Source organism: Diabrotica undecimpunctata, chromosome 8, assembly GCF_040954645.1.
Source record: "Diabrotica undecimpunctata isolate CICGRU chromosome 8, icDiaUnde3, whole genome shotgun sequence".
NCBI lineage: Eukaryota > Metazoa > Arthropoda > Insecta > Coleoptera > Chrysomelidae > Diabrotica > Diabrotica undecimpunctata.
In genome coordinates this window covers 116120557-116134503 of record NC_092810.1, presented here as the reverse complement: position 1 = coordinate 116134503, position 13947 = coordinate 116120557, and the positions used below count along the sequence as shown (strand labels likewise).

General features: G+C 33.5%; 1 protein-coding gene across 1 annotated transcript in view; it reads right to left on the bottom strand.

Annotated features, from left to right (window-relative positions):
* Pde9 (phosphodiesterase 9) overlaps window positions 1–13947 on the bottom strand; it is a 1302013-nt gene that overhangs the window by 69449 nt on the left and 1218617 nt on the right. Inside the window, exons 9-10 of the mRNA XM_072540799.1 lie at window positions 13027–13141; window positions 2507–2744 (exon numbers count right to left, since the gene is read on the bottom strand). Coding sequence (XP_072396900.1) covers window positions 2507–2744; window positions 13027–13141 — 353 coding nt within the window. The remainder of the gene's footprint in view (window positions 1–2506; window positions 2745–13026; window positions 13142–13947) is intronic.

Here is a 13947-nt window from a genome sequence, read left to right as displayed (position 1 = left end):
CAAAGATGACCGGCGATCAAGCTATAATGAATATATGTCAAATTGCGCAAAGAGTAGATTCGGCGTGACCACAGAAGTTCAGCAGGATCTTTTTAGTGATTGGCATAACGTCTCTCTAGCCCACTGTGTTGACCAAGATCCTCAGATGACTAAATGTCATCCGTATTTTATAAAAAGTTCGGACGTTTGGACGAGTTAAAAAATTAGTAGCTTAAAGTTGGAAGAGTACTGAGATTAGAAGATGGTCCTCGATCTTTGCTGTATATGGTGACCAGAAAGTCGTATACAGACAGGGCAAGCTACGAAAATCGTGTGCAATTATGACATCAAGAATTTGGCCTTACCCAAGATAGGCCATGCACTAGAAAATCTGGATTGGAAGATTGTCAGAAGCATGCAAGTGATTTTTCGAGAAACCGGCGTACGAATTACTGTGTGTTGCAATAAACCGAAGAGAACGTGTCCTTCAAACACAGTAGACTGTTATTTCTTTCTGAGGGGTTCATGCAGAGCTGGAGAGTTTTGTAGATTTTGCCATCCTGGGCCTACATATAGAGTTGCTGATCATGACGCTCAGGTCTAAGAGAGGAGCAGTGTTACGAATATGCATTCGACGTAGCTTATATAATGGTTGCATCTCGAGAACGATGATGGAACTTTTCGAAGGTTCCGGATGTATCAACCGGGGGAGAGATTTATTTTTTCTTCGTTGCCTAGAGTCATTGCGTTAAATCAGAGTTATGCAGCTGAGTGGTAAAATGCGATTATCTCGAAAACTGTTGAGTTTTAAAGTTATTGACAGATGTATCTTTTTTTGTTGAAATAATGCATCTTCAATATTGTTTGACACAAACGTCATATGAAGCGTCCTCGACCAACTACATACAAGTATGCATCAAATTATAATTTTTTATACTCAAAAAACTCTTAGTTTAAATTTTTTATATAACTATAATAATTGTCCACAAAACCTAAAGTTGCAGAGAAAAATAAAATTTTAAAATTTATAAAAGCAAGTTGGCTGAAATCGTAATATTTTAAAGTGGAGATTCCACTGTCTCTTTTTCTACAACTACTTGTGGACTACCCTGTATATTATTTTATTAGTTAAACACTTTTAATGTGTACAAATAGAAAACAATAATTTTAACAGCATTTATTATTTTAACGAGTTCTCTATGATATTTTCGTCATGAACTATGTAACTTATGTCTTAAACTTTTAACAATAAATCCTGTAAGTAAAGCCGTTCCATTAAATTTACCTAGCTCACAAAGTTCTTTACTAATGTTCTTAATAGCAAGTTTCTATTTTAAAGTCGCCAAAAAGACTATCTGTTATTAAGCTAATTACCAATTACCAAAGCTTCTCTTAACTAAACTCACTTATGTAGATACTCCCTTAACTTTAGCTTCTGGCAAAGTTTTCTAAACATACACGCGCGCCGACATCTGTATACCTTTTCGGTGTAAACATTCGCCATTTTGAACAAACTACATTTTCCCAAGTTTCCGCCATCCGGTTTGTATCGTTGACGTTGATTCCGATTATATGATGGGATGTTCCATTCAATGGCAGCTTTCCATTGTAATCTGACTTCCTATTGAAATTTTGTTTGATGCAGTGGAGGACTAGGCAATATTGAGAATATTTTCGTATTCTCCACAGATATAATTTATGAAAAATATTAGAACCATTGACTAACATCTAAGGGTCTTTTTAGGTTCAGATTTCTTCTTCTTTTGTACTTTTCTTATTAGCTTTTAGAAGCATAATCTGGTCCATTTTGTCACATCTGCTTCAGCCATAGAAACTTAAATATGTCATAACTTAAACATAAACGTTGTCCTGAAGAACGAGTTGCAACAAAATATATCTTTTCATTTAATTATTATAATTTCACTCGCTCTAATATGGCTTGGATATTCTTATGTTCGCTGTTTTATGGTATGCATAATTACACATCTTTCTTATTGTAAGTACAACTCAAACCTTATTATTAAAAAAAAAATAAATGTTTGATAGATGGTATTAAACATCTATCCATAAATGTACAATAAAAAAAATTGATGAATATTTACAACTCTGTGGATGTTGTAAAACCCTTTAGATGATAAATCTGTTTATCATTAAAGACAAGTCTAATATGCATGATATATTTAGCCCTGTATATGTATATAAAATACTTCAATATAACTGATATCTATTTATCTATATAAATATATAAAAGTGTCCGCTAAAATTATTAGAAGAGTTAAATTCATTATTTAAAATTGTACCAATAGCCATAATTGTCGATTTACTTTATGTAAATAAATAATAATTAATATTATTTCTATATTTTCAAAATTATTAAAATATATATGCCTCACCTAAATAGGTTTGGGTACATGTATACGTAAAGACAAAAAAACTGCATGACAAAATATCTTCAAAACCTACCTACACTCAATTTGTTATTTTTCTAAATATAAAGGAATTAATATTATAGAATTTAAATACTCACCATTTGTGCGACACAAAAGCAGTGGCGAAAATTGTGAAATGGCACATCGTTGTAGTTTTTGTACGTTTCATACAAGAAGTTTCTTAAGGTTGTGATATCAATGGCGAACTTCGAACAGAGATCATGGTCCAAGTACATTTGTTGCAGAAGAAGCAAAAGTTCTTCGTCTTCCCAAGGCCGTGCGTCGAACGTTGGCATTCGAAGCCATTGTCGGATGGCGTCGGATACTTGTGCGTCACTATAATAAATTATTTTTAAATTACTATACTTTAAAATATAATCAAAAATTTGAAAAATACAAGTGAACACACTAGACTTATAAATATCGCCATGATTTTCTAGGAAAATCACAGTGACAGCAACACTTTAACTAGTACTGTTAATAATCATTGAAATCGGAGTGCAATATCCAAATTAGACGAGGAGAAACACTATTTATCACTAAGTCTCTCGAAATAGACCAGTAAAATGATATAGACAAGGTCAGAAATTTAGACAAAACACGGAAAGACTAACGTTAACCCTTTCGAGTCTGACGAGACGTATGTATCCCAGTTATGAAATCGTCAAGTCTGGTAGACTCAATCTAAACCATTTGACATGAATTTTGATCATGACTGACTTTTTAAGAACTGAGTAACAATTTTAAAAGAATAGTTTGTGTACGAGCAAAATTACACACTGGAGGCCAAGGGCAGACAAACGTAGTAGAGGAATACCAACTACACGTTGGGCTGACGACATCAGGCGTATCACCAAAAATTGGCAATAAAGAGCACAGAATCGCAAAGAATGGAAGTGTTTAAGGGAGGTATTTGTCCAGCATGGACGTGATAAATGAAGGCTAGATGATGATGATGATGATGAATTTGTATAAGAGGCAATATTGCGAACCGTTTTGGCGCTGCATTCTTCCGTGATGTTGATCTGTGGAATGTGTTTTTGTAGTTTTGTTAATGATTACCACAGGTAAAGTTATGCGCTATTACTGTTGTTGCGAATGTGTTTTTGTGAGTGGAGCTACCTACAAAAAGGTTAAATATATTCAATAAATCTAGTATTTTATTTTGTGGGTGGAATATGTCCCAACAGACATTTATGGTGGGTTATATGTGTATCAACAGTCTTGTTTTGTTCTATATGAGTAAAAAGATATTAACGAAGAAAGAGCTAGAGGAGGAGGCAGCAGCCATGTTTGCCAGCGATCCAAAATCGGAAATCGATCCTTTTGACCCTAGTGGTTCCGATGATGAAGAGTACAATCCATCAGGATGCGAAGAAGAGGTAGAACGTGAGCGTCACAAAATAGATTTAGGTTCTGAGGGCAATAAAATGTATGAAGAGAATCAGATGATAAGTGACGAAAGTGAAGAAAAAAGCAGTAGTGACGAAAATGATAAAGAAGTTGAAGGTATGTAGCAAACAGGTATTTGGTTTCATAACAATGGAACTTTTTGAACACGTTTTTTAGTTCCATGGCACCGTAGTTTACAGATGGCAAGATACTAAAGACAGTAAGCAATTGCTTTTGAGGTAAGCAACTAGAAGTGAAACGAACAATTGAGAATGGCTCTAAAATGGATATGCGATGTCCTGAACTTCTCGACATGTACAATGAGAAAATTGGATAACGTGGACCTGGATCATATTTAGTGCTTATATGACTTTGATTACAAGTCTCCTAATGGTGGAAAATAGTATTGTTTCACTTTCTGACGATGGCTGTTGGAAATTCTTATGTACCACACAATGCTCTAAAAAGAAAAGGGAAAACACAATTTTAACCTTTTCTAATTAGTGTAGCTGAGGGACTTATGTCCCTTATGTATGATTTCTAGCATAGATTTAATCTCAATTACTTTTATTTTTGCATAATTATACGTTCTAAACAAAAAAAAAGTTCTAAATTCCATGCCGATCCTAAAAACAAGTCCGACTCGAAAGGGTTAAATGGACATTTGAAATATATTAGCCCAAGAACCTAGAGAGCCTTATGCGGTATCAAACAGTGCAGATAGCATAGTTCTGTAGATGTCTAAGCCAATTTGGGGTTCTGGTCACAACATTACTGGAGGTAATTGGTTCACGAGCGTTCCACTTGCAGTAGAATTACAAAAAATAATGTTGTCGTCAATTCATGTTGAAAGTGGTTCCATTGATGAGATAGCAGGAGATAAGAATCTTTCAAATGTAGATTATATTTTACAACCAAACCAAATCCAGCGTGAACAAGGTGAATGAGAGATGAGGATCATATTTTCCTGCCAGAACATGTCGAAGATGGCCGTCTGTTCTATGTTTTAGAATGCTCGACATAACTGGCATTAATAGTAATATTATCCACATTGCGATATTATTAACAACAAAACAATTGAACGGATGATTTAAATGCTAGATTTAGGGTTCGATCTTGTGAAAGATTGGTTGAAAATCAGATTAGCTAAGTCACACATTCCTCATATAACACATGAAAAGGCAACAAAATATATTAGAGGCTCTGCTCAATCACACGAAACAACAGAACCGTCCGGAAAAAGGCAAGTTGCTCTATTTGTCCAAGGAAAGGTGACACAAAAACAAAATCTTTTTGCGAAAAATGTTACCAACAAATGTATCCAAATTACATGGAAACAAATTTTATGTGAAAAGTGTTTTAACCACAAAGAAGAAGAACAAGAATGCGATGATAGGTGCTAATGAGTTTTCCTTAATTTGTTTATAATAACGTTTTAATTATATTTTTTAACTTTTATAATATTAAGAGCTAATAAGTTGTTAAAACATGTTTTTTTTTAATATTTTTGTGTTACTCAGCCTAGTATCATGAGACAAAAAAGTTTTAAGGGGTGCTATCAGCACCCCACGTGGCCATTTAAGGTTATGTTAAGCCAACTAAAATGAAAACAAACAAAGAGGTTCTGGGAACAATGAACAAAGAAATGGAAATTTTAAATACAAAAAAAACAAGAAAATTAGAATATCTCAGACATATTACACGTGGAGAGAAATACACCTTGCTCCAACTGATTATGCAAGGAAAGATCCAAGGAAAGAGAAGCATAGGGGGGCGTAGAATGTCATGCCTGCGCAACCTGAGAGAGTGTTACGGATGTACATCAAATTAACTTTTCAGAGCAGCCGTCTCAAAAGTCCGAACAGCTATGATGATTGCCGACCTCCGCCGCGGAGATGGCAGTTGAAGAAGAAGAAGAAAGCCACCTGGCAGATGGAAAACTAATTATGTAACTGCTTTTTGGTACCATAATAGTAAACATATGGGAAATCCTTAAAAAAATTAACCAAAGTGGAACAACGAAGTGTCTTTTTAAAATTTAGAGAAAAGATTAAAAACGCTTTAATTAATAATAATCCAAAAACTAAGCTCTTCAATATACCTTCGAGAATACAACATACGCTTACAAAGCTCCCGAATATGCCAGGAGCAGTCGAAGCTGTCGAAAGTGTTACAACAAAATTGGTCTACTGATCAAAAGTAAAAAAAAAGTATAGGCTGAACGGAAAACAAAAAGGGTGTCGGACTTCTGTGATTCTTGTAACAATAAACCCTATCTATGCCTATATAATAGTATTTACAATTAAAGTTTATTTTTAATATAATCTGGTAATTATAATAAAAATGTCAAAAACAATGTATTGTATTTTTTGTAAATGTTTTTAGTTCTATACTAAAAATCCTTTAGAATTTGTAAGTTACTTAATAGTTAAGGGGAAAATAGCGATTAAAAATGCAGCGAAATAACGTTGTACGTGTAAAAAATCTTTGATTGTGTCATATAGACCCATTAATTTATTACCAATTTATTCTAAAATTCTTGAGAAACTAATAAACAAGAAATCGAGTTCTTTCCTAAAAGAAAATTGCCAAATTCCTGACTACCACTTTGGTTTCCGACAAAAATACAGTTGACCAAGTGCACAAAGCTAATGTTCTGCAGCTTCTTGGACATCACATAAGCTTTTGATAAAGTGTGAAATACAGGTTTGCTTTTAAAAATTTAACAATTACCATCTTAAGAGTATAGGATATTCGAATCCTATATAACAGAAGATATTTCCAGAAAAGTTAAGGTACGGTAGTAACAGCATATAGTAACAGCAGTAACAGCACACGTACCTTAAGGTACTATCCTTAGTCAAATCTTATACATAAATACACGACCGACCTACCCACTAATGATCAGTGTTCCTAAGCAACATTTGCTTATGACACCGTCATCCTCTCGTCCCACACAAATTTCACTGAAGCATCTAGAAGGTTACAAGTCCACTTAAACATCATTGAGATGTGGTTAAGAAAATGGCAAATTAGGGTTAATGAAAGGAAATGAAACCATGTAACTTTTACAACTAAATGTCCGACATATTTACCTGTACAGTTAAATAATCAAGACATACCGCAATACAATAGAGCAAAATACCTTGGCATTCATTTTGATAGACGACTTATTTGGAAAAACCACATCTTCAATAAACGAAAACAACTTGAATTAAAATTAAGACAACTTTATTGGCTACTTGGAAGAGGATCTGAACTATTACTAGAAAATAAATTATTAGTGTCTTATATAATTCTAAAACCCACCTGGACCTATGGCATTCAACTATGGAGGTATGTAGGTGAATCGAAGGTCCTTACCTAGATTGTTAATGCACCATACTACGTCCCTAATGAAGTCATTCATCGTGGTCTTTCAATGAGTGTTGTGCACTAGGGTGGATCATCGGTATGTAAAAAATTGTTTTAGGAAAATGAGGACGCCTGGCTACGGGAAAGTTGTAATATAGAATATAGAATTTTTTCATTTTTTTTTGTCGGCATCCCCTTCCACCGTCACCAGGCGTCGGTAAATATATAAAATTTTTTATAGGAAAATCAGGACGTCTGACTGCCGGAAAGTTGTAACTTCGAATATAGAATTTTTTTAGGTTTTCTATTTTGTTTTGACAGTATCCCCTCCATCGCCACGAAATTTTTTTTAATATTTTTTTTTTGGAAAAAGATTCTTGAACCCTAGTAATTGAGAAACATACTTTATTTTGAAGTGATGTTAAATTCTTTTAAAGACATTTCCTTTGTATCCAACAATTTTCCCTTTTATAGCGATTTTTGATACCCTTCACTACTAAATGTAGTGTATTAAATCCTTTTAATAAATTAAAATACTAAACTAGACCAAAATAATTATTATTTTTTTATTTTTTACTACAAAAAATTTAAACTAACGTATGTGGACAATATTTACAGGTTTGAAATAAAATATTTTTTGCTTTCAAATGACGGCATGATAGACCTTGAAGCTAGTTAGTTTCTAATTAGCCCATATCCTCCTTTATATCCACAAACTGTAGCAGATGCTTCAGTTACCATTTTGACAGCTCTTTCCACGCCTTGTGTGTGACAAGGATACTTTTTTATATTTAGATTTCTCTGGGTCCTCTAGTATTTCTTTCAACTGGGCATCTGTCAATTGAGTAGTTATGGTTGGCTCAGTACATAGGACGGTTTGGCAATCTACTAGTTCATAGTAGTTTTTAGTCTTAAAATTAAAGTCTGGAACTGCGAAACTACGAATATTTAATTTACCATCGCTTACGGTCCAATACTTAAATTCTGCAATAAGCTAGATGTCCACTAGATGTGGATGGACTGTGCCCATCCCACAACATAGAAAGTAATATATTTTCAAGGTGTTTAAAAGATCCGTTTCTATTAATTACTTTGAAAACAACATTTTTTTTTTAAATCTTCGGACAAATAATGGCATAGTTCAATATACTTGAATATATGTTGTGCGCCATAAATGCATGAAGATTTTATTTTAAACAAAAACTACGTTGGAGTGTAAACTTTAATTATAAATGTTGCCAATGAAACTAAATGCTGAGTCGGATTTTCAGTACTAACATACAAGCGAAAGATTCGGTTAGCAGCAGTTAACCAACGAGAATGAACTAGCTTTCCAGGGTCACGTTTCGAAAGAGCTTGTTTCGGAGCAACTGCCGTTTATTATTAATAAACATATTTGATGTAAATAGTTTTGATCCGTACTCAACTCAAAATAAGATGTTACAGGTAGTTCTCATTATATCCAAGAAAACTCCACAATAGGAAGCTTTTCGCATTTATGTAAATGCGTTCCAATGTGTCCACGAAATGCTCGAGGGCCAGTTGTCTCACTATCAAGATGCTGTAGCAAATGTCGCAAAGAAAGTTCGTTCGCATGCAATTGGCAAATAAACCATTGCAAGGGCCGCCCAATTGTTTTATCCAACAACGAAATAATTTCGCCCTTACTTCCTACATAAGTATTTGTTCCGTCACATCCAGTTACCTTTAAACTGTCTAATGAAATCGAAGAATTTGAAAAAAAAATTAAATGCATCTGATATTTGCTGCCGTTGCAAGTTAGTAAAAAGTAGTAAGTAAAAAATTGATTAGGCAATAACTAACGTTGTTCGGTGTAGCGTCTAGTAGTTCGTTTTTGTCGTGCAAGTCACAACAAGTTTCAGTGATACAGGCCCGACCTCGTATTGAACGCCTACTACCATACTGGCCCGTAATATCACATAACATTTTAAGAAAAAAAAAATTTTTTTATTTAGAAAAAAAGGAACCGCTGACCACTGAAAATATTTAATATATAAAGCAATAACTTTTAATAAAAAAAAAGCAATCTAACCTGTTCTTCCACCACCACATCAGAGTATCAAAGTGAAAATATAATTAAAGTGGTGGGGGCGGTGGAAGGACTCGACATATATTTTTGTAATTTTCTGAAAATACATAACTATTTGATTTGTACATGCACAACTTTAAGTAGGCCAGGCATGACTAATTTAAGAAAAAAAATTTTCGCTTCACCCTATTGTGCAAGAAGCAATAAAAAAAAGTGTAGTGATAGGCATATATACCGGTTGGAAATTTACTGAAATTCTAGTGCGGTAAACCTACTGGACAACAGCTGGGAACTGAGAAGACTTAAGAGACACAAACCCCTGGACCTACTAGATAGATTTTATGAGTAAATTGTATAGAATAGCTTTTTGGTGTTAAGTTTAGTCAAATTTAATTAGAAAGGTACCAGCACTGGCAGAATATCTTTTCTTATGGTAATTTCTATCGTTGAATTATTAAATTTGAATATTGTCCAAACAGGATATACTGCAAATCTTTAATTGGAAAATAAAAAAAAAATATAGAAAAACGATCTAAGCTGCAAAAATAATAACAGATAAATCTATAAGTCTCCATTTTTAAATCAGATACATATACTTCCCCAATAAATTAACGCACCACTTTGAAATATTAAAATATTTTATTAGCGTTAATAAAAATTTCCATTGTAATGTTATATTTTGCAAGCCTCTTGTATAGTGCTATTCGTACACTCTATATTTATTGACTGTGTTTTATCGCTATAGTTTTTTTTGCAACAAAACAAAAAAAAGCAAAAATTAACTAATTCTATAAATATACTAATTTCCAAGTGTTCACGAATTTTATTCGGCTACTGCTTAATTGTTGATTATTGTTAATTGTGTTTATTATGGATCGTCAATCACGTAATTTAACAAGAGATGAATGTGCCCAAACAGTGATAATGTCGGAAGAAGGTTGAAGTTACCGAAGAATTGGTCATCGGTTTAATGTGTCCCACACATCCGTCTCACGGATGTTAGAAATATTTTTCAAAACAGGGATCATACTCGCAGACCAGGGCAAGGACGAAACCGGGTAACTACCCTTATTCAAGATCATTTTTTAAGTATTTCTGCTCTTCGACAACGTTTTGTAACACATCAAAGTCTACAAATTCAGCTTCGAGACGTGCATGCTATACAAACTAGTACTGAAACTGTTCGCCAGAGACAGGGAATGCAAATGAACACCTAGGATTGCAGCCCTAGGTTCTCTATTAACTGCAGAGCATCGAAGGGAGAGACTACATTTTGCCAGAGAACACGTTAATTGGTTAGAGGCTGACTAGGAACGAGTGCTATTTACTAATGAATCCCGATTTTGTTTGTACAATAACGACATAACGACGTAACTTCTCACACACATTTTTTGGTGGAGGATCCGTTATGGTGTGGGGTGGCATTTCTTTGACCGCACGTACGGACCTAGTGGTCATACAAAATGGAACTGTTACAGCTGAAAGATACATATTGGAGATCCTGGAGTAACATGTAGTACCATTCGCTCCTTATATCGGTGAAAATTTCTTACTAATGCAAGGTAATGTCAGAGCTCACGCTGCACAGATCGTCAGAAATTATCTAGAAGAGGTAGAAATTAACACTATGGAATGACCAAGCCATAGGCCGAATTTAAATTTGGAGAGAACTAGACCAAAATGAAATACGGCAATTAATTTAAAGTATGGGCCAACGATGTGGGGCTGTTATATGTAGTATACGTAGAAACACTCGTTATTAAGACTTTTTTTATATTTTAGTTTACTTTTCTATCATCATTTTTTTTAGAATTTTTCGTTTTATTTTTTTTTTTCCTGTACTTCAACATATTCTGATGATTAGATAAATTGTTATAATTACTAATAAAATGTAGAATAAATCTGTTGAAGTTTTATTTTTTATTCTTTGCATGTTTACAAATAAAATTGATTTATTGAAGTGGTGCGTTAATTTCTTGGAGAAGTGTATTTAAAATGTTTATGACAATTAGTATTTTTATTAAGAATGACTTGTGGCCCACCCCTAAGTCACATTGTCTGCGGAAGCAAAAGTGTTTCGACCCACTGCACCGGTAAGGCTCTACGGACAAACTATAAGCGATCCACCGGTGTAACCGTTCCGTCTTAAAAATGTTAAATAATAAAGCCTTGAACATTTGTTTCAAAAGTTAGAGTGGCCACGATGATTTCTAAGCTCCATAACGGAGATGGCAGTTAAAAATATACAGTGGGTGATCAAATTATTATTATGAGTCACAAAAGTTTAGGTTTTTCAAATTTGTTCAAAAATTTTATAATAAAATCATATGCTGCTATACGATTAAAGTGTACCAATATATTTTGTCACTAATAACCTTAGCTTTTTGACGTTTTCAGTTCTAGAACTGTCATTTGTGTCGGAGTTTACATTTGAATTTTTATATTTTTGTATTGTTTTTAAAAGATTAGCACCGTTTTATCTTAGTAGTATGTTAGATTAATGTATTAGTGGTGATTGTGAGTGAAAAAATAATTTTTAATTTTAAAGACATTTTCAAAACATTTCGATTTTTGAGAAGAAAATCATAATGGGTAAGGCTAAAGACGTCCCTGTGTGTAAAATGGTGGAAATAAAAACACTTTTATTGAATACAAAGCTTTCCCAATGTCAGATATTTCAACTTCATCAATGCTAAATAGCGCAAGCAACAGTCACTACACCCAGAGACGAAAGAAAAATTAGGGATATTCTCGTAAACAATAGAAAAAAGCCAGAAAGAATCCTCACGGGACTTATTCGTGAAGCTGGGATGCCAGTTTCTGACATGACAGTCCGCAGAAGGCTTGCTGAGCAAGGTTTCAAATCATGTCGCCCTGCCAAAAAACCAAAGTTGACCATCGCAATGATGAAAAAGAGACTGGAATGGGCCAAAGAACACCAAAATTGGACGATTGAGAATTTGAATAAGGTAAATTACGTCACTACTAAAGTTTAAATCCCTATAACCACTGTTTTTATCCTAAAAAAATATCTTATAGTTTTTTTTATTCACAGTTTGTTCTTTCGATGAGTCTACAGTAGGATATTATTGGATTATTGGATAAGATTGCACATTATTGGATAAGTAGGCCTTCGTGCGAAGGCGAGTGGTATGGTATATCATGTTATGGTCTGTGATCAGCAGTAAGGGCATAGGGAGGCTGTACATTGTGATTGGAATGATTAATCAACATCACTGTATTGAAGTTCTGGAAAGAAAGCTCATGCCACAAATCAAAGACTGGTTTGGCTAATCGGAGGATTTTACCTTCATACACGATTCAGCACCATGCCATAAGGTAAAAACGGTAACATCGTTCCTGGAAAAAAAATCGAAATCCGATCGAAAATTTATGGGAGCTTATGAAGAGGGGATTGCCCAGGAAACTGTCACAAAAAAGCAGCAGTTAATTGAGAGACTCATTGCCACCTGGCACAGAAACGATAAAATAAAAGAAGACTGCCTGAGAAACATTTAAAGCATGCCAAGGAGAATAAAAGCTGCCATCGAAGCTAAAGGAGGTCACACAAAATATTAAAAAAAAAATATTTTAAAATTTTGTAAAAGAACGTGTTTAGGATTTTTTTTATATTATACTCACATTATTAGACGCTTATATGCATTTTTATTCTTTATTAAACAGCAAAATACAAAGTTTTTTAAAGTGATCATAATAATTTGATCACCCACTGTACATATAGCGCTTATTAGTGGTCAAAATATATCAATTTGCATTGGGAAAGTTATTTAAAATAAGTGTACCGAAATTACGAGTGCTTACCATATGTTAGCAAAATTTTGTTTAACTCGTTTTTTGACTGAGTCGCTTTTTCTTCGATATTGAAGTCGTCGACATTCTTCGCTGGATAGAGGTTCTGGAAGCTGTTTGTAGAATCCTGAAAATAAAAAATACAATGATTAATATCATTCATACAACTTAAAATTTAATAATTTAACTATTGTTATTTTATAACAATATAAGAGGTATCATCTTCTTCTGCGCTTACCATAGGCCAGGGAAATAAACAAAGAATGTACCGTGTTTCTGACACTGAACCGACCAGACAAACGAAGCTAGTTTTAAGTTGTATTGACCTCTATAACAAAAGTCTATTATGTTTCCCGCATTCGACCTTTAGATTTAATTAGTCATTACCAAATTAAGGTCAAAAATGGTCAGTTTTTTTTATTAGCAAAAAGTTAAGCATTTAAAACAAATTTAAGACTAATAAACTTCATAAAACAGTCATAAAAAATTTTTACATGGCGTTTTCTAAATGTTCTCCTTATTTATTGCTTAAAAAGTTGTAAAAGAAGACGAAAATTAACTTTTTTTTATAAATTGTAAATTAAAAACGATAAAAGAAGTATTGAAAAAAATACATTTTATGTCAGCTCAGGTACCCAAACTGAATTCCCTCAACATTTAGAATCAACAGACAAAAAGCCAAAAATTACAGAAGATAAATGCCATCATGTAGTTGGTACTAACTTAAACCCAATTTATGCATTTATAAAAGTTGTTCACATTATTAAAAAGAAGCTAAGTATCAAGAAATGTATTAGATGGTATGCCCTCCTTCAAGATGCCGACACAGCGAGTGGTTTCTCATTCAAAATAGGCATAAAAAACCTCTATTAAATTGTTATTTAATAAGGAAATTTGACCACCTGGTGTAAATATTAAATGGTCTACAGAATC